Here is a 20672-nt window from a genome sequence, read left to right as displayed (position 1 = left end):
GGGTTAGTCACCAAGAAATTGAGAAATGTACTAATGAAAATTCTCTAGAGAAACAGGACCAATAGGATAGATAGATAGATACATAGATAGATAGATAGATAGATAGATAGATAGATAGATAGAAGGAAGGAAGGAACTGATTCACACAGTTACGGAGGCTGACAAATCCAAACCCTGCAGAGCTGGCATCCCTGTTTATCTCAGAGATTGGCAGGTTGCTATTGAACCAGGAAAAACCAGTGTTCCAGCTGGTTAGGTATCAGACAGGAGAAATCTCCTTACTGTGCTCAGGCCTTCAGCTGGGTGAGGCCCACTCTCATCACAGAAGCCATCTAACTACCCATCCTTCCCATTTTAATGCCAAGTCCATCCCCAAAGCTCACAGAAACACTAAGAAGAATGTTCGGACAAATATCTGGACACCTCATGGCATGTTGTTTTCGACAGGTTATGTTGTTTTCAATGGGCTGGCTTCACGGGCGGGTAACAGACGACCAGGGATTCATGGTTGAGCTGTAGGCAGTATCTCTTTATTCATGCAGGACGCAGCACAATCTAAGCCGAGCTAAGCTAAACTAAAGGTACTGTAAAACTCACAATGCTGTCTTTATATATACTTGCGAAGTAGGGTGGAAACAGGATGTGACATAGAGAGGGTGGAGAGAAAAGTGACTGGTGAAAATCAGAGTGTGACAAAGAGGGGGCAGAGCAGGCGAGAATCCTATCACTGAACCACAAATGCCCTGGAGGGAGGGTGGAACTTGTTAACAGTGGTTATATAAATAGAATGAAGTGGTTATGTAAATAGAATAGTGTTAAGCAGGGGGGATTTAAACCAAATGAAACAGAAAGGGTCTCATGCATACCAACAATGGCACAGATATTAACACAAAACTATCAACCGTATAAGAGGCTAAAGACTGAATATCAGAGGGGGTTGGGTGGTGGCTCACTCGGTTGAGCACACATATTGCAATGTGCAAGGACCCAGGTTCAATCCCCCAGTCTCCACCTGCAGGAGGAAAGCTTTGTGAGTGGTGAAGGAAGCAGGGCTGCAGGTGTCTCTCTGTCTCTTTCTCTCTCTGTCTCCCCCTAGCCTCTCCATTTCTGGCTGTCTCTATCCAATAAATAAATAAAGATAATAAAAAAGGAAAACAGATTGAATATCAGAGATAGGATACTGTGTTTTTAGGCTGTCAGGTGATAGAGAAAATAAGTTGGGTGATCTCATTCTAGTGGAATGAGGGACTGTGGTGGGGGGTGTGGTGGTGGCAATCGCCTGCAATGTAGGTAAGGGTGGGACGGACACCACTGTTCCAGACCAAACACATTAGTGTTCAAATGCCATCTTGTGGTTGATAATTCACACTGGGTTTGGTTTATATGGTGCCATTCACTTTACATCTGTTAAAATCTGTGAACAAGGGGGCTGGGTGATAGCACACAGAGTTGAGCTCACATAGTGTGAAGCACAGACCAGCGCAAGGATCCTGGTTCGAGCCCCTGGCCCCCACCTGCAGGGGACTCGCTTCACAAGCAGTGAAGCAGGTCTGCAGGTGTCTTATCTTTCTCTCCCCGCTCTGTCTTCCCCTCCTCTCTCCATTTCTCTCTGTCCTGTCCAACAGCAGCAGTAGCAGCAACAACTAGAATAACAACAATGGGGAAAAGATGGCCTCCAGGAGTGGTGGATTCGTAGTGCAGGCACCCAGCCCCAGCCATAACCCTGGAGGCAGAAAAAAAAAAATCTGTGAACATGTTTTTCAAAGTCAATGGTGTTATTATTATTGTAATTATTTTTTACTACTACTTCACTTGTGTTATTGGTAGTAATTCCATGCCAAGTGAGTTCAGGACTCTAGCAATCCTGCCAGTTTTATCCGGGGTCCAAATGCTTCCTCTGATTGTAATAGACTTAATTCAAGCACGCCATAAAATAAAATATCCTGGTCAGTGTACATAAGGATGCCATAACAGAAATATTTATACATTCAAGCTAACAGAAAGAATGACTTGACAGCCTGTATGTTTAGGGCAACAATAACATCATTACACAGGCTTGGTGGCATGGAATCACTTTGCAAATGCAGGGCCTCCACAGGCAGTAGCCTGCGTTCTTGGCACTGTGTTAAAAATCTTTACATGAGGGCGGGAGTAGATAACGTAATGGTTCTGCAGAAAGACTCTCATGCCTGAGGCTCCAATGTCCCCGGCTCAATATCCAGCACCACCATAAGCCAGAGCTGAGCAGTGCGCTGGTAAAATAAATAAATAAATAAATAAATAAATAAATAAATAAATAATCTTTACTTGGTGGCTTACACAGTCTAGTAAGAGGTTTATTATCGAAAAGTTATCAAGCCTGGTTCATAACCTGTAACCTCTCTTTACAACGATATTGCCCTTACTGAGTAGGTCAGATCTCGAAATCTCTCCACACACCATCACCACCCTTTATCCACATCTCCACTTTGTTCAGAAAGTTACTTTAGTAAAATAGTGGGGGTTGTATTGTTAAATGGGAATCTGGGGAATGTTATGCATGTTCAAACTATTGTATTTACTGTTGAATGTAAAGCATTAATTCCCCAATAAAGAAATAAATTATTAAAAAAAAAAAAAAAAAGAAAGTTAGTCTGGAGAATTCACTGCTGGGTTCTTTTTAATATATACAGGCACTAAATCAACATGTTCCACACCTTCAGTTTACACAGTGTTAGATTCTGTCAATTACATCTCAATAAAAATAATTATTCTTGGAGATCAGGTGGTAGCTCACATGCGCGAAGCCCAAGGACTGGCTCAAGGATCCGGATTCGCGCCCCCCCCTTTCCCACCTGCAGGAGGGGGTTGCTTCACCCGTGGTGAAGCAGGTCTGCAGGTGTCTGTCTTTCTCTCCCCCTCTGTCATCCCCTCCTCTCTCCATTTCCCTCTGTCCTATCCAACATCATCAGCAGTAACAACAATAACAACAACAACAACAACAATAAACAACAAGGGCAACAAAAGGGAAAAAGACGCCTCCAGGAGCAGTGGATTCGTAGTGCAGGCACCAAGCATTTAACCTGCTGCGCTACCGCCCAACTCCCCAAAAAGTTTTTTTTTTATTACTGACTCACTAAAGAGTCTTTACTCTTTACTCATGTCTAAGCTCTCTGTCCTTTGTCCAGCCTGATGGGACGAGGTTCTCTGCTGCAATCAAGGTGACAGCCAGGCTGAACTGTCTTTCAAGCCACTGGAAAAGAGCACGTAGGGCCGAATTCAGACTCCCCACCCTCTTATGCAATCAATGACTTGTCAGTCAAAGCCTTCTGAAATCTCCATGTCTCTCTGATGTTCTGTGCTTTGCTGGAGAAAACATCTCCAGAAAAACCTGGGCTATTTTTTTTATTTTAATTTTTTAAATTTTTATTTATAAAAAGGAAACACTGACAAAAACTGTAGGATAAGAGGGGTACAACTCCACACAATTCCCACCACCAGAACTCTGCATCCCATCCCCTCCCCTGATAGCTTTCCTATTCTCTATCCCTCTGGGAGCATGGACCCAAGATCATTATGGGATGCAGAAAGTGGAAGGTCTGGCTTCTGTAACTGCTTCCCTGCTGAACATGGGCGTTGACTGGTCGACCCATACTCCCAGCCTGTCTCTCTTTTTCCCTAGTGGGGCAGGGCTCTGGGGATTCGGAGCTCCAGGACACACTGGTGGGGTCGTCTGCCCAGGGAAGTCCGGTTGGCATCATATTAGCATCTGCAACCTGGTGGCTGAAAGAAGAGTTAAACATACAAAGCCAAACAAATTGTTGATTAATCATGAACCTAAAGTCTAAAATAGTTCAGATGATGAGTTGGGAGGAGAGGTTCTCCATTTTGTATTTCAGTTATATTCCAAAGGGCCCATGAACATACTAGTTGTTTTTGTTTGTTTGTTTGGTCAGTTGTTTTTTTTCCCCCTGAGCTGATATCTGATATGCAGGTGGATCCAAGTTATTATCTGGGGAAATGATGTCATGGCTGCAAAAAAGGACCAAAAAGCTGGATCAGGGAAGAGAGTAGCTCCCAAATATGGGAAAGGTCTGGGCCATTTTTTTTAGAACTCTCTTACAAGGCTTGGGGAGATAACGTAATGATTATGCAAAAAAGTTCATGCCTGAGGCACCGAGTACCTAAGCACTACAATAAGCTAGAGCTGCGTAGTGCTCTGGAAAAAAAAATACCAAAACTTGGCTACAGATTGTGTATCCATGAGTGATGTATTTGCCCTTTTGCTTTTTATATATAAAGATTTTCTTTCTTTCTTTCTTTTTTTTTTACCAGAGCACTACTCAGCTCTGGCTCATAGTGGTGTGGGGGGGAATTGAATCTGGGTCTTTGGAGCCTCAGGCATGAGTTTCTCTTTGCATAAACATTATGCTACCTACCCCAATATCCAGGCTTAAAAAATAATAGCCAATATCCAGGCTTAAAAAATAATAATAATTACCAATATTGTATGGGTGATAATGGAGAATAAACCTCTCACCCTCTCATTTAAAAATAAAATTAAATAACCAGATGTAGGCTTGCTTCTGCCCATGTCCTACGATCTTTATTAGTACAGAATCATTTTAAATGAAGCTCTATGCTAGAAGTTTTTTCCTGGTCACACAGGCAGCAGATTTTTTTTTCTCTCTTTTTATTTGATGGAGACAGATATCAAGAGGGAAGTGGAAGATAGGAAGAGAGACAGATACCTGCAGACCTATTTCAACCCTTGTCAAGCTTTCTCCCTGTAGGTGGGGTCTGGGGCCTTGAATCTGGGTCCTTGCGCCTTGTAACGTAAGTGCTCAACCAGGTGCACCACCGCCCAGCCCTGCAGATTTGGGTTTTTAACTCAGATGAAATCTGTCTTGTGGTTAAGAATTCTCAGAGGGGCTGGGGAGATAGCTAGCCTGTCAGCACCAATTTGAATGCCTGAGGCTACCCAGAGGGCACAAGTTTAATCCCTGTCACCATTTTATGAAGAAGTTGAACAATGATCTCTCTCATGATATGTGTGTGTGTGTGTGTGTGTGTGTGCGCGCGTGTGTATGCGTCTCCTTCCTCTCTCATAATGAATAAATCTTGTTATAAAGAATTCTCAGGGCCGGGTGGTGGTGCACCTTGTTGAGTGCACATGTTACAGTGCGTAAGGACCTGGGTTCGAGCCCCTGGCCCCCACCTGCAGGGGGGAAGCTTCACAAGTGGTAAAGCAGGGCTGCAGGTATCTGTCTCTCTCTCCCTCTCTATCACCCCCTTCCCTCTTGATTTCCAGCTGTCTCTATCCAAATAAATAAAAAATAAATAAAAAGTGCAAGGCCTGTACTCTACCCACCGCCCCACCTCCCCGACCATGACACTTGTCCTATTTTAGCTCCTAAATTTTGTCACTTTAGCTTTTCCTTTGAAAGTCACTTTGGAGTATGGTGTATTGCACCAAAGTAAAAGACTCTGGGGTGGGAAGTGTTCAGGTCCTGGAACAGGATGTCAGGGGCCCAGTGGGGGCTGTATTGTTATATGAAAAACTGAGACAAGTTATGCATGAACAAACTATTGTATTTACTGTCAACTGTAAAACATTAATCCCCCAATAAAGAAATGACAAAAGTCACTCTGGAGTGAAGAATGAGCATCATTTTGATGTAAGCCTGCTCTGATAAGTCCATAACCCCTGATGATCGAAATATTCTATTTTTCTTAAAATGGCTATGGCATTTGTGTGACTTCAAAACAAATGTTTGCAGTTTGGGAGATGAAGCAGTGCCTCTTAAAGCGTCAGACTCTCATCCCTGGGGTACTGAGTTTGATCCCTGGCATTGCATATGCCAGAGTGATGCTCTCATTCTCTCTAAAACCCTTCCTCACAAATGATTATTATAAGTTATTAAATTGTATTCTACTATTTATTAGTCAATCATTGCAACAAATATATAAACATAAATATTTCCAGAATGATGCTAAGTCATAATTGTGTGTTTTAATAAAGGGATTTTTTGTTTCTTTCTTTTTTTTTTTACAAAGAGAGAGAGAGAGAGAGAGAGAGAGAGAAGGCAGAGAGAGAGAATACAAGAAACCACAGCACTGGGGGCCGGTAGTGGTGTAGCAGGTAGAGCGCGTTTGGCACGAAGCACAATGACCAGAGCAAGGATACCGGTTCGAGAGCCCCCGGCTCCCCATCTGCAGGAGGGTTGTTTTACAAGTGGTGAAGCAGGTCTGCAGGTGTCTGTCTTTCTCTCCCCCACCCCCACCCCCCGTCTTCCCCTCCTCTCTCCATTTCTCTCTGTCCTATCCAACAAGGACAACAATAATAAGAAGGGCAACAAAAGGGGGAAAATGGCCTCCAGGAACAGTGAATTTTTAGTACAGGCACTGAGCCACAGTTATAACACTGTAGGCAAAAAAAAAAAAAAGAAACCACAGCACCAACCCTCCTTCAATATGCTGGCGGCCAGGCCCAACCCTGTGTCCCACACTAGCCACAGCAGTACACGACCCAAGTGAGCTACTTTTCCATCCTGATTAACATTATTATTGGTATCGTTGTCATTCTTTTTACTGTTTATGAGGTAAACAGTGCAATTCGATTCAGGTAAAGGCAGGTGAAAATGATACCATTAATAATTTTTACTCTGCTCTGAGGCATTCTCTTCAAGTCTTCAATCCAAAGCCCTTAAATATAAACAGGATGAAAATATTAGAATTTAGATTAACAGCTGGGATTTGTGTAAAATATTTCCTTAATTATAATCTGATTTTTTTTTTTTTGCAGTATAAGGCTTTTTGTTGTTATTGTGTTATTGGACACGAGAGAAAAATTCCTAACTTGTGTTTCTTATACGACAGTTTTGTGTTTTCCTGATGCAGGGCTAAAAATGGTGGCAGCTGGTAGCCCAATGTTACAGCAGCGAGTTAAGTGCACATACGTGCAAAGCTCAAGGACATGCTCAAGGTTGCCAATTCAAGCCCCCGACTCCCCAAGGAGGGGAGGATCAATTCACAGACATCAAAGCAGGTCTGAAGCTGTCTATCTTTCTCTCTCCCTCACTGTCTTCCCCTCCTCTCTCAATTTCTCTCAGTTTTATCCAACAGTGACAGTAGCAGAAACAACAAAAATAACAGCAACAAAAACAATGTAAAAATGATGGCCACCACACGTAGTGGATTTGAAGTGTAGGCACAAAGTCCCAGCAATAACCCTGAGGGCTACAAAAAAAAAAAAGTGGCATTGCTCTCTGAGAAGCTTATCTTCAGATGTTCATAACATAGAATCTATATCCAGCTAATAAGTTTTGGAGATAGGCCTTTTTAAAAAATGATATATGATCTTACTAACACACATCAACATAGAAGTTTCTCCAACTAGAGAAAGCTCAGTGAAGCTTTTAGGAACTTTTTTTCCCTAAAGAAGCAAATTCTGCTAGTATGTGGCTTTCCTCTTGCAAGTTGGAAAGATCTGAGCAACACGAAAGTTCCAAGAACCCAAGATTCTGGGTCCTCTCGCTTGTCTGCTTTTTGAGGAACTGAAGACAAAGGCCACCTAGAACCCTCACGGGAAGAGCTCTCGCGGCAGCCCCGGGAAGATGGTAAAGGGCTTGGGGGTCTGGGAACCTGCGGCTGCTTCAGGCCAGAACCTGCAAAGGTTGCGATCTGGACACGGCCTGAGGCGGCAGCTCTTAGAAAACAGATCAGAGGGGGTCAGGCGGTGGCGCAGTGGGTTAAGTGCATGTGGCGCAATGCGCAGGCTCCCCACCTGCAGGGGAGTCGCTTCACAGGCGGTGAAGCAGGTCTGCAGGTGTCTATCTTTATCTCCCCACTCTCTGTCTTCCCCTCCTCTCTCCATTTCTCTCTGTCCTATCCAACAACAAAGCAACGTCAACAATGGCAATAATAACCGCAACAAGGCTGTAACAACTAGGGCAACAAAAGGGGAAAAATGGCCTCGAGGAGTGGTGGATTCATGGTGCAGGCACTGAGCACAGCAATAACCCTGGAGGAAAAAAAAAAAAAAAAGAAAGCAGATCAGAGGACGCAGGTGGTTTGGCAGCACTGGAGCCCTTGGAAGGGACACCCTTGTCCAAAACAGAACTCAAGTTTATTGACAGAAAACTGAACAAAGAAACTACGCACGAAACTGGACAACCTGGCTCCTGAGGAAGGGCCACTCCAGCAACTCTTCCTCGGGGGACGTGGCCCTCAGTCTGGGCACCTTGATCCCTGGGGTCCACAAAGGCCGGGTGATGGGGAAGGCGGTGTTCCTCCTCCCCCCGGGCTGCGTGCGCACAGGAGGCACCTGGCTGGGGGTCCTGAGGGCCTCCCTCTCCGCCCTCCTCTTCTCAGAGAGCCTGCGGCCTCTCAGCATGCGGTCCTGGTGCCCCTTGATCTGCTCGGCCACCCAGGCCATCCTCTGCCTGCTGCTTCTCCTGGACGCCATCTGCTCCTCCGTGATCACTTTCCACTTCCCCTCTGCGGCTGCACTTTGGGGGGCCCACAGCTCACTGGGGATGTCCTGGACCGCCCAGCGCTGCTGCTTGCCTCTGAGGCCTCGGGCCTGCTCTGCCCAGTAGATGTGCCTCTGGATGTGGCCCAGCTCCCTGTCGGGGATCGGGCACCCCAGGCACTCATAGTCCTCTGTCCTGGGCCCCGGGCATGGTGGGCGCCAGTGCTCCTCCTCTCCGGGGGGATACAAGGTTTCGCCCATCCCCTGTGGCAGCTGGAGCTGGTTCTGCAAATAGGCCTCCAGCCTCTGCTGACGCAGGTGGTACTGGGCCTCTGACTGTGCCAACTGCAAGCTGGACGACTTGTCCTGGAGCCTTTGCACAGATTTTTTGTCAGGCTGGGGCTCTCTGGCTATCGGTTTCATTGCTGCCAGTCTGTGGATCCTGCCTAAAGGCTTGTCGGGGGGAAAGATGAGAATGTTTTCAGTGGGGAGCCCACAGATCTCCAGTGAAGACTGGCTCTGCCTGCCCCTGCTCCCCTGGCCCCCTCAGGCTTAGGAACCAAGTGTCCTGTCTTCTCCAAACCTCTCTGCTCCCCGAGATGGAAGCTCTTGCCTTCGACTTCTCTGAGAAGACAGAAGACGTCACGGGGAACCTCCCCTGCACTCAGACCTCCCTACCTTCAACTCTCTGTCTCCAACTATGAAAAGCCAAGGCTTGGCTATTTTTTAAATAATCATTCTGTTGATGAGATTCGCTTGGTTTACGAGAGGAGAAATGCTGCACTAGTGCAGTTTCCCATCTCTTCATAGTGTGTTCCCACCTCTCACCCCTCACCAAGTCCACTGAGCCCTTTACCTTTGAGTCCATTCTCTCCCTCCCAACCTGCTCCCCCCCCCCATCAGTTCACTTCTGCAGTCAGAAATTAAAGTCTAAAGCCAATCCTTCCATTGGTGCTTGTGGAGTTTCTATGTGCAATCCCCCCTCCAAAAAAAAAAAAGAAGAAAAAAGAAAAGAAAAGAAAGTATTGGTTTGTTCTGGGTGTTTCACTTGCTCCCCCCTTCACGTGGTCTCTGGGACACAGCTATGCTGCGTTCTTTCTCCACAGGCCTGGGCTTCACCTAAAATGCCACCTCCCCAGACCTTCCTCAGATTCTGTGGCACGTCGTCTAGGGTGACCGCGGGTTAAGCCCAGGGACAGACTGTGAGGGACAGGTGGTGCTGGTTCTGTGCAGTGCTCCAGCTTCATCCTCAGCTAAGCCTCGTGGGCAAAGTAGACACTGTCCCTTTCCACAGCCAGGCCCATCAGCTGATCAACTTGGCAGGTCCTATTACCGGGAATTCGCAAGTTGACGGTGAGTGTATATCCTTACCTCCACCTCCTTTGTGGTCCATGGGTCTCGGGTGCATCTGACCCACGCCAATCTGGGAAAGCAAAGAGAACAAAGATGGGGGACTTGGGGGAAAGGCTTCAGAAATTGTTGTGTGGAGTGTTGAGTTGGCACTCACTGGGCATATGGGGCAAAAAGGAGGTTTCTGAAAATTAGTCTATGATATGTGTTAGATCTTTCTCTTCTGGAAGCAAGTAAGGAATGCTTTCTGATCAAAACCTAAATTGAACTAGAGAGATAGCACAGCAGGTAGGGTGCCTGCTATGCTATGTGCAAAACCCAGGTTTGAGCCCGGGCATCACATGGGAGATGCTAAGGCAACAGAGGAAGCTCTAGTGCTGAGCTGTCTGTCTGTCTGTCTCTAGTGCACGAGGCCTCCAGACTATAGATAGAAACCTCAAGTATAAGTATTAACAAATAGTGAGCATCTGACTGCATGCTTTGTTTCATGATTCTCTCCAAAGGCTCACATTTTAAATGGATAGCGCTAATGGCAAGATTGATCAGGAGGGATGGTGGGTGGGGTGGGGGCGCTGGGGAGTTGGTTTGCCTGAGAGGCACCTGCTTTGCCAGGAGAGCTGCTCAGACTGTAGTCCCCCAGCCCCTGACAGCACTCAGGGCAGCTTTGGAGCTGTGGTGTTTTCCCTCTCTCTGTCTCTCTGAAAACATTGGCTAGAGTACTAAAGCCTCAGCAACCAAGATCTTTTCTTTAAAAATACTTAAGAGAAACTTGAGATTTGCTTAAGAGAGAGCACACTGGTGTTTCAAAGCTCTTTTCTTCTTAATCTTATTCAATATCAAAGAGATTCTATGTTTAACAACATAATTTTAAAGACTTCTGTACTCTGACTTATTTAGAACAGAGAAAAAGTAAAACTTTTTCTGCATAAAGGCAATTTCTTATAAACACCCATATTATTGCTGAGAGTTTAATACTCTCCGTGACAGCACTGAGATTTGTTCATAGCAGACCTTGTGCTACGAAGTCCTTTGGCCTAATCTCTCCAATGGCCAAGGACTGAGTTCAGGAGAGGCCAAGCACCCCAGAGCTGGTTTCAGAGGCCTGTGTGACGATGGAGTCCATCACTCCCAGTCCCGAGCCCCCTGGCTCCCAGAGAAATGAAGGTTCCCCTGCCTTTACTCTTGGGGGAGGGGGAGTAAACCTACATGTCAGCTGCTTTGTGGCTCTGCCAATGTGAGTCCCTCAAGGAGGAAAAGCTGGTCACTGAGGAGGTGTGGAAGCAGGAGATGGAGTGTGGGAGGGCGGCTGCCAAGCAGGCAGGCCCTGCACTGCGGCCCTGACCTCCTCTGCCCTCATGGCCTCCAGCGCCCTGGCCCTCCTCTCCTTGGCTATGGCTTCTGCCCTCTCCATGGACAGGCTCAGGTGGATTATCTGAGTTGTTCCTCCTCCTCCTGCTCCTCTTCCTCCTGCCCCTCCTCCCCCTGCTCCTCCTCCTTCTTCTCCTTTTCCTGCTCCCTCTCCTCCTGATCCTCCTCCTACTTCTGCTCCTTCTTCAGCTCCTCCTTCTCCTCCTCCTCCTCCTTCTTTTCCTGCTCCACTTCCTCCTCCTCCTCCTGCCGCTCCTCTGTTCCCCTGTGATCCTAACTGCTCCCCTTTCATCTCCTCTGATTGCAGCTTCTCTCCTCAATACTGTCTCTCAGCCAAGCAAGTTTCTGGTCTCCAGGTGAGCCATCAGCCATCCACTGCTCCTCTGCCAGGAAGCTGCGGCTTCAGCCCTGGGCCACAGGAAGCAGCCACAAGCTCCTTTGTGAGTCCTCAGTGTAGAGGCTGAGACTGTTATGAGGTGGTAGCCGCGTGGTGTCGCCTGATTGGTGGGAGGTGGGTGTCATTGTGAGCAGGGCTGAGTGGCCAAGCAGACCCTGGAGGGGCTGTGTATTCAGACAGAGGCGTCCCATCTAGGGGGTCCCCGGAGGGTCCAGTGGATGAAGTGGGGACTCTCAAGCTTGGGGTGGCTCTGAGTTGCACCCATAGCTCCTGTGCTAGAGTGATGCTGCTCTGGCCCTTTCTCCTCCTCCCTCACCTGGAAATGAATCAATGGAGACGACAGGAGCTCTGTGCGCGTGTGCGTGCGTGTGTGGCTGGGGCCTCACGTGTATGCTAGTTCACTGGGCTGACTTTTATTCAGGGAGAGACACTACAGCACTGAACTTCCCCCGGTGGGTGATGTGTTGTTTCTCTGTGGTGCTGGGCCTCAGACCCAGGCCATGCTCATGGCAAAGCTTGCACCACACACGAGAAGTTGTTTCTCTCACCGGGAACATCTGGATTCCTTGCTGCTCTTCCTTCCTTTCTTTCTTTTTAAAATATTTATTTATTTTCCCTTTTGTTGCCCTTGTTGTTTTATTGTTGTAGTCATTACTGTTGTTCTTGGTGTCATCGTTGTTGGATAGGACAGAGAGAAATGGAGAGAGGAGGGGAACACAGAGAGGGCGAGAGAAAGATAGACACCTGCAGACCTGCTTCACCACTTGTGAAGCGACTCCTCTACAGGTGGGGAGCCAGGGGCTCGAACCGGGATCCTTCTGCCAGTCCCTGCACTTTGCGCCACGTGCGCTTAACCTGCTACGCTACCTCCTGACACCCCTTGCTGCTCTTTCTTTGGGACCGGGGTAGATATGAGCGTCTCCCAGGGAAATGGAGCTGGTGGAGACCCTGAGACTGGCTTCTGCTGTGCAGCCTGTGGCCTCCTCACTTAGCTGCTGTGTCTCTCAGCTAAAGGCCGCTGCTCAGGGGGAGGCTCTGGACTGAGTATGACTCAACCTATTGTCACATATGAGTTGTGCTCATCCCTGGTCATCACAGAGATGCAAACCTGTGTGTTTACGGATTCATTAAAATGGTTCTATGTCATCACTTGAAGACACTCCTCTTCATGTGTCTAAGCTGCGCCCATCAGAAATAAAGTCCTCTCGCTCACAGTTCATGGCTAACATGTTCTCTTCCTCCTCCTCCTCCTCCTCCTCCTCCTCTTGTCTGTGTCTGCCTCTCTGTCTCTTTTCCTGTATCTCTGCCTCTCTCTCTCTCTCTCTGTGCCTCTTTCTCAGATTTATTTAAGACAGAGGAGGAGAACCAGAGTATCATTCTGCCACATGTACTGTCAGGGACAGAACTCCAAACCTCTTGCTTGGGAGTCCAGTGTCTTATCTACAGCACCACTTCTCAGGTCTCAATAAAGGCATTTTCTCACCTGAAACTTTCCTAGTATGGACTGGAAACCTAGTGTAATGTAGCCCATTGAGTTTGGTTCTTTGAAAAAAAATTTAAATGGGTTAGGGGAAATACCACAATAGTTTAGACAACAAACTTTCAAGCCTGAGTTTCCAGAGGTCCCAAGTTCAATCTCTGGCACCACCATAAAATAGTTTTGAACAGTGCTCTGGTAAGAAGAAACATGGAGGGAGTCGGGCTGTAGCGCAGCGGGTTAAGCGCAGGTGGCGCAAAGCACAAGGACCGGCATAAGGATCCCGGTTCGAACCCCGGCTCCCCACCTGCAGGGGAGTCGCTTCACAGGCGGTGAAGCTGGTCTGCAGGTGTCTGTCTTTCTCTCCTCCTCTCTGTCTTCCCCTCCTCTCTCCATTTCTCTCTGTCCTATCCAATAACGACAACAACAATAATAACTACAACAATAAAAAAAAAAAAACAGCAAGGGCAACAAAAGGAAATAAATAAAATAAAATAAATATTAAAAAAAATTTAGAAAAAAAAAAAAGAAACATGGAGGAGACAGTATAATTAGAAATAAAATCTGGGAGTCAGGCGACACCGCAGTGGATTAAACGCAGGTGGCGCAAAGCACAAGGACCAGTGTAAAGATCCCTGTTCGAGCCCCCGGCTCCCCACCTGCAGAGGAATCGCTTCACAGGCGGTGAAGCAGGTCTGCAGGTGTCTATCTTTCTCTCCCCCTCTCTGTCTTCCCCTCCTCTCTCCATTTCTCTCTGTCCTATCCAACAACGACGACACTTGAAAACTGTTTTTTCTTCCTCCTTTTTAGTAGGTTCGGAACTCTCAGAGCTCAAAGCATTGGGGCCACAGGAGTGGGCCAGTATCCCACATAAGTGTCCACTGATAAGAAAGATGGGAGTCCCACAACCATAAAGCAAGGCCTCCATCTACATCGGGAAAGACCACCTGGGTGTCTTGTTCTCCTCCTCTCCCATCTCTCCTGCTTGATGCAGAGGCATCTCTCTTCACAGCCAATTCACAACGTACTGCAGGACGTCCTCTCACCTACAAGCGCAGAAATGTCTCTTAATAAATATAGACATACATTATACTTTCACCCAATATACCCAAAGAAAATCACCAGCATGCGAAAGGACTAGCATTTGAGAAAACAAGACTCACCAAGTACATCAGGGGGAGTCACACAGTCAGTACTAGTGCCCTCAAAGAGACACTGCATAAAATATAAAGACCCCATGCAACTCAACAGCGGGGAGATAAAAGATCCAGTAGAAAAGGACTGGGAGGTGGGGCAGCAGCAGACATGAGGCCTGAAAACTCAAGGTCCCCTCTTCTCTTTTTTTCTAAGACTCAGTTTATTTTATTTTAATGAGTGAGAGATATTTTTAATATTTATTTATTTATCCCCTTTTGTGGCCCTTGTTTTTTATTGTTGTAGTTATTATTGTTGTCGTCGTTGGATAGGACAGAGAGAAATGGAGAGAGGAGGGGAAGACAGAGGGGGAGAGAAAGAGACACCTGCAGACCTGCTTCACCGCTTGTGAAGCGACTCCCCTGCAGGTGGGGAGCTGGGGGCTCGAACCGGGATCCTTATGACAGTTTTTGCACTTTGCGCCATGTGCACCTAACCGGCTGCGTTACCGCCCCGACTCCCGGCTTTCCTATTCTTTAACCCTCTGGGAGTGTGGACCCAAGGGAGTGTGTACCACCCAACTCCCGAGATTTTAAATTTTTTTATATTTACTTACTTATTTATTTACTTTTTATTTATTTACTTATTTTTATAAGTGGAAAAGCCACCAGGTTCTCATGGTGAATAGCACACTTGGGCCTCAGAGGTCCCAGGTTCAGTCCCCAGTATTACCACAAGCCACAGCTGAGCAGTGCTCTCCCCTATCTCTGTTTCTCTCTCTGTTTGTCTCTCTCATTGAAATAAAATATTGAAAAAATACATAGAACACCAAGATAGACAAGACATAAATCTCATCAAAGCAATAAGCTGCCTGTTATTTCCCTGGTCAAAGGGCTCTAATCAGAAACAACACAAGGTCTGTTAGGAAGTGTCATCTCACCGCAAACCATGCCCACCTGCTCCTGTGTAACAAAGAAAGAGTTCTTTTATTGGGGGCGGCAGCAAAATGCATTCTTTCTTCCTCTCTCTCCACTGCTGGGTGGGGAATGAATTCTTCCTGCCTGCTTCTTGGGACACAAAGCTAAGTCCCTTCCTGTGAAGATGCAAGATCTGATCTGGCTTCTGGAGTGTGTGTGTGTGCGTGCGCGTGTGTGTGAACTGTCTGGCCCCCAGGCAACTATAAGTCAATCATGGGAGCCTGACTGGTGTAGGTTTCCTCGTCAGATGGAAGGGAAGCTGTGCAGGTGCTGGGCAGGGAGAGGAGAAATCTGAGTTCTGATATGTCAGATCTGCTGCTAAGCTGCTATACAAATAGTCTGTTGAAAAAAAAATAGTGAGGGGACTTGATAAAGACAGAGTGAAAATGGAAAGATTACCAATATAAATGTAAAAGTCATCAATAAGACCAAGACTGTAACATTGGCAAGTGGGATCAAGAACATCAGCTGGACATTCCAAGCTTCTCAAAATGCCTCTTCATTATAAACATGTATTTATATCAAGCATGCCTGTCATTACGTGGTCCAAAAATAGTGGCATTTAAGCTAAGAAAGATGGGCGAGGGGCTGCCAGATTCTGATGAAGAGCACAATGACAGATTTGTCTCCTAATTTGAAACATTTGGAGAAGGAAGCCTATTAGAATTAAATTTATTCAAGATACTGGAGTCAAAAATCATTGAGTGATTCAGTTTTAAAGTCTGGTGGAAAATGAAGTGCAATTTAAAATTCGTCAACTGTTTCCAGAAAATGGTTCTCTCTCCTTACCAAGAAAGAAAATAGTCGAATAGTTCATCTTTAAGCTCTAGATTAGTTTTAAAGTAAAAGTAAATAAAGTTGGGTTTTGGGTTTTTTTTTTTTTTTTTTTTTGCAGAGCTGGGGCCTCATGCATGAGTGATTTCATAGGTCACTTTTTCATTCAGAAAGATAGAGATAGAGAGAAAGAGATGAGGGAGACCAGCATTAGTTTAGCCACGGATTATCGCTTATTTTATTTATTTATATGTTTTATATGCTGTAGCTCTTGCCATGTGGTGATAAGGCTTAAACATGGGCCACACCTCGCCTGGTGAACTCTCTCTCTGGCCCAAATAAAGCATTTTCTCCTTCTTCTTCCTCTTCTCCTTCTCCTCCTTCTCCTTCTCCTCCTCCTCCTCCTCCTCCTCCTCCTCCTCCTTCTTCTTCTTCTTCTTCGTCTCCTTCTCCTTCTCCATATCCTCCTCCTCCTCCTCCTCCTCCTCCTCCTCCTCCTCCTTCTTCTTCTTCTTCTTCTTCTTCGTCTCCTTCTCCTTCTCCATATCCTCCTCCTCCTCCTCCTCCTCCTCCTCCTCCTCCTCCTCCTCCTCCTCCTCCTCCTCCTCCTCCTCCTCCTCCTCCTCCTTCTTTTTTAGTAAAGCATTTCCAAGCCTTGAATTAACTGCATCTTTTACAATAAAAGGGTGTTTTCTTCATTTTCCCTGTAAGGTCTCTTCAATTTCCTGGAGCTTCCTTTTAAGAGACAAAGGAAGGAAGCCATCCTCTCCCCCCTCCATTCAGTTGCCTCACTCTGCACAGAAACTTGAATTTGGCTCTGAGGAATGCTGATGTCTGCTTCCTGCAGCACAAGGAAGACATATTGGAACACAAAGCTTCAGGTGTAGTAAGAAGATAATCCATGGAGTCGTGCGGTAGCGCAGCGGGTTAAGCGCAGACCCGCGCAAAGACCAACATAAGAACCCGGGTTCAAGCCCCAGCTCCCCACCTGCAGGGGGGGTTGCTTCACAGGCGGTAAAGCAGATCTGCAGGTGTCTATCTGTCTCTCCCCCTCTCTGCCTTCCCTTCCTCTCTCTATTTCTCTCTGTCTTATCCAACAACAACCACATCAAAAACATATAAATAAATAAAATAAGCGATAATCCGTGACTAAACTTTTGCCCTCCACTTCCCAAAACCCTCCCCCCACCAAAAAAAAATCAGGAAAGAAAGAAAGGGAAACAAAGAAGCCTAAAAGTAAAAGGCAGTGTTAAAATTCTCCAGCAGACTTTGAAGGTGGCTCTCCTTCCCTGCCGGAATTTGCAGATAACTGAAGAGATGCTGCCACCTGGTGGAGACATGAGGTATCGCATTTAAAAGTGTTGATTTTGCAGTCCCGTAACTTACCTCATTACCTTTCATTTTATTGGACAGTCACGGCAATTCTTATAAAAAATACCCAACCTTTTTATTATATTTTTTAACAAGAAATAATTCATTTTTATGACTTCAGTAATATATATTAAAGGATTAAAACAGAGAATCTTGGGTGTCGAGCACTAACCCAGCGGGTAAAGCGCACGTAGCGCAAAGCACAGGGACGGGCGTAAGGATCCTGGTTCGAGCCCCTGGGTCCCCACCTGCAGGGGAGTCGCTTCACAGGAGTGAAGCAGGTCTGCAGGTGTCTATCTTTCTCTCCCCCTCTCTGTCTTCCCCTCCTCTCTCCATTTCTCTCTATCCTATCCAACAACAACGACATCCACAACAACAACAATAATAAATAAAACAATAAAAAAAGAGCAGCAAAAGGGAAAGTAAATAAATAAATATATATATTTTTTAAAAAACAGAGAATCTTCCTTTAAGTGATTATTGCTTGGATTTAGACAAACCGTCCATCCATCAAACCCCAGTGCTGATGAACCAAGCCCACCATCCCTGAAACAGCCTCAAGGAAAATGCACCAGCTGTCCTTATTTCTTGTCTTAGTTCTCCATTTTCACATCTTACCTCAAGCTGTGGGATCCAAACAACAGAAACAGGTTATGTTGGGGTGGGGGCGGGGAACACAATAATAAATCCACCGCCAAGCAAAACGATGTCTTTTCACTGCCAAGGGGAAATATGCTATTATTATGTGGGTTGTGACTCAGGAAAGGAACCTCAGTGGCTAAAATGGAATTCTTATTCTCCAAGAATATAAATCTGAAGCAAGTTGAGATCTAGTTTTGTTTTATGTTGTAGGCTATTAAAGATATGTCTTCTGAGGACCTCACCAATATGTCCTGGAACCTCACCTCCCCAGAACCCACTAGGGCAAGATAGAAACAAGCTGGGGAGTACACTTCCACACAGTTCCCACCACCAGAATTCCACATCCCAGTCCCTCCTTGGAAGCTCTCCTATTCTTTATCTCGCTGGGAGCATGGACCCAGGATTATGCAGAAGGTGGAAGGTCTGGCTTCTGTAATTGCTTCTCCACAGAACATGGGTGTTGGCAGGTCACTCCAGACCCCCAGCCTTTCCCTAACTTTCTCTAGTGGGTAGGGATCTGGAGAGGACACATTGGTGAGGTAATCTGTGCAGGGAAGTCAGGTTGATGTCATAGTGGTATCTGCAACTTGGTAGCTGAAAAAGCATTAAGATGTGGTCCAGGAGGTGGTACAGTGATAAAGCTTTGGACTCTCAAGCATGAGGTCCTGAGTTCAATGCCCGGTAGCACATGTGCCAGAGTGATGTCTGGTTCTTTCTTTCTCTTCCTATCTTTCTCACAAATAATTTTTTAATCTTTAAAAAAAAGAAAAAGAAAGTAAAATCATTAAGATATAAAGCAGAACAAATTAATAGTCAAGAACATAAAAGCAAGAATATAGCAGATGATTTGGGGGTCTCCATATTTTTCCACTTTGGAAAAGCTAGTAGGTCTATTTTAGGTATATTCCAAGGGGGCCTATGACTTTACTAATTTTTGCTTGAGTCCAACAGCTAACATGCAGGTGGATCAAAGGTATTACCTAGGGAGATGGTGTCAGAGTTGGAAATAGAACTAAAAAGCTGGATCAGGGTAGCGAGTAGCTCCCAAATATGGGAAAGGTATATAAGTATAATTTTATTTATTTATTTATTTCCTTTTGTTGCCCTTGTTTTATTGTTGTAGTTATTCTTGTTGTTACTGATGTCATCATTGTTGGATAGGACAGAGAGAAATGGAGAGAGGAGGGGAAGACAGAGAGGGGGAGAGAAAGATAGACACCTGCAGACCTGCTTCACCACCTGTGAAGCAACACCCCTGCTGGTGGGGAGCTGGGGGCTCGAACCGGGATCCTTACACCTTGTCTATCTTGGTGTTCTATGCATTTTTTCAATATTTTATTTCAGTGAGAGAGAGACAAACAGAGAGAGAAATGGGTAGGGGAGAGCACTGCTCAGCTGTGGCTTGTGGTAATACTGGGGACTGAACCTGGGACCTCTGAGACCCGAGTATAAAAATCTTTGCATACTAATTGTGCACTCCCTTTTTGTTGTTGTCTATTCTGTTATCTTTTTTCTTCCTAAAGTTGTGTTTATTTATTTATTTATGAGAGACAGAGAGAGACAGAGGAGAAGAGAGAACCAGAGCATCAGTCTGGCACAGGCCGAGGTGGGGCTTGAACTTGGGGCCTTAAGCTTAAGAGTCCAGTGCTTCATCCACTGTGCCACCCCCTGGGCCACTTGATGTGTTTTTCTGGCCCAGTGTGGTCCATCTTGGTGTCTGCTGAGGGTAAGTCTGAGGAAGAGGTGTGACCTTCTGTTGTGAGAGGAAGGGCCTGGAGATGCCTGTTACATCTGTTGGCTCTTGGCCTCTGTGTTTAACCATCAGGTGGGATGGAAGCCTGAGGGCTGAGGTGGGCAGAGTGAACTTGGTTCAGCTGCTAAAGGGTCTGGCCAGGTCTTTGCCTCTGTAGGTCAGAGCTCTGCTGTGGAGAAGATTCTGGGTGCCTATCATACTCTTCCCCTTCCCGTGCCAGAATCAGCAGAAGTTCTTCTGTGCTATTCACATGAGAACCTGGTGGATTTCTCTGGCAGTAGCCTTTGGAAGAGGCAGTAGAGCCTCAGATTCCTGGGCCACAGTCTCCAGGAGTTTCTCAGCATCTCTGTAAGCTGCAGTCAAATGTCAATGTTGTCATTCATTTGATCCTTTCAGCTTATGGCTCAGGTGACACTGTCTAGGCGGGCAGATCTTGACTGTGTCTCTGTCTATGAGCCCAGTTCTCCAGCTTCAGAGAGGTGGTTCCCCTGCAAACTGTAGTTCTAAAACGGGTCCCAGGAAAGTCGTTGATTTTTAATATGCCAGGATCAAACTTTATTTCTCCCCCTACCCCCAAAAGATTGATGTTTATTAATAAGGTAAGAATCAGAGCATGGCTTTGACATGTGCAGTGATGTCATGATGTACAGAAGCTGGGACAGAATTGAGGAGATAGCATAATGATTTTGCAAAAGACTTTCCTGCTTGAGGCTCCATGGTCTCAGGCTCAATCCCCAGCCCCACAAAAATCAGAGCTAAGCAGTGCTCTTGTCTTTCTATATCTCTCACACTCATTAAAATAAAATAAATTGAATGGTGTTTATTTTTTAAAGAAGTAAACGCAGTGGATTATATTACACTAGGTTTCTAGTCCACACTAGGAAAGTTTCAGGTGAGAAAATGCCTTTATTGTGACCTGAGAAGTGGTGCTGTAGATAAGACACTGGACTCCCAAGAAAAAGGTTCGGAGTTCTGTC

At 46.0% G+C, this 20672-nt stretch overlaps 1 protein-coding gene across 1 annotated transcript; it reads right to left on the bottom strand.

Moving 5' to 3' along the window:
• Window positions 1–7796: 7796 nt before the first annotated feature.
• On the bottom strand, window positions 7797–11088 carry LOC132539026 (putative uncharacterized protein ZNRD1-AS1). The gene is made up of 3 exons (XM_060192644.1): window positions 11009–11088; window positions 9824–9875; window positions 7797–8905 (listed from the first exon to the last, which is right to left on the bottom strand). Exon 3 carries the CDS (start codon window positions 8873–8875, stop codon window positions 8135–8137), a length of 741 nt encoding a protein of 246 aa, XP_060048627.1. The 5' UTR covers window positions 8876–8905; window positions 9824–9875; window positions 11009–11088; the 3' UTR covers window positions 7797–8134.
• Window positions 11089–20672: the final 9584 nt, after the last annotated feature.

The sequence above is a fragment of the Erinaceus europaeus genome, chromosome 6 (assembly GCF_950295315.1).
Source record: "Erinaceus europaeus chromosome 6, mEriEur2.1, whole genome shotgun sequence".
Lineage (NCBI taxonomy): Eukaryota > Metazoa > Chordata > Mammalia > Eulipotyphla > Erinaceidae > Erinaceus > Erinaceus europaeus.
The sequence above is the reverse complement of the archived record's forward strand: the minus strand, read 5'-3'. Positions and strand labels throughout refer to the sequence as shown.

Excerpts from the sequence above, each read along its gene's own strand:
- LOC132539026 (XM_060192644.1), bottom strand. The coding sequence starts at position 8,875 with ATGAAACCGATAGCCAGAGAGCCCCAGCCTGACAAAAAATCTGTGCAA.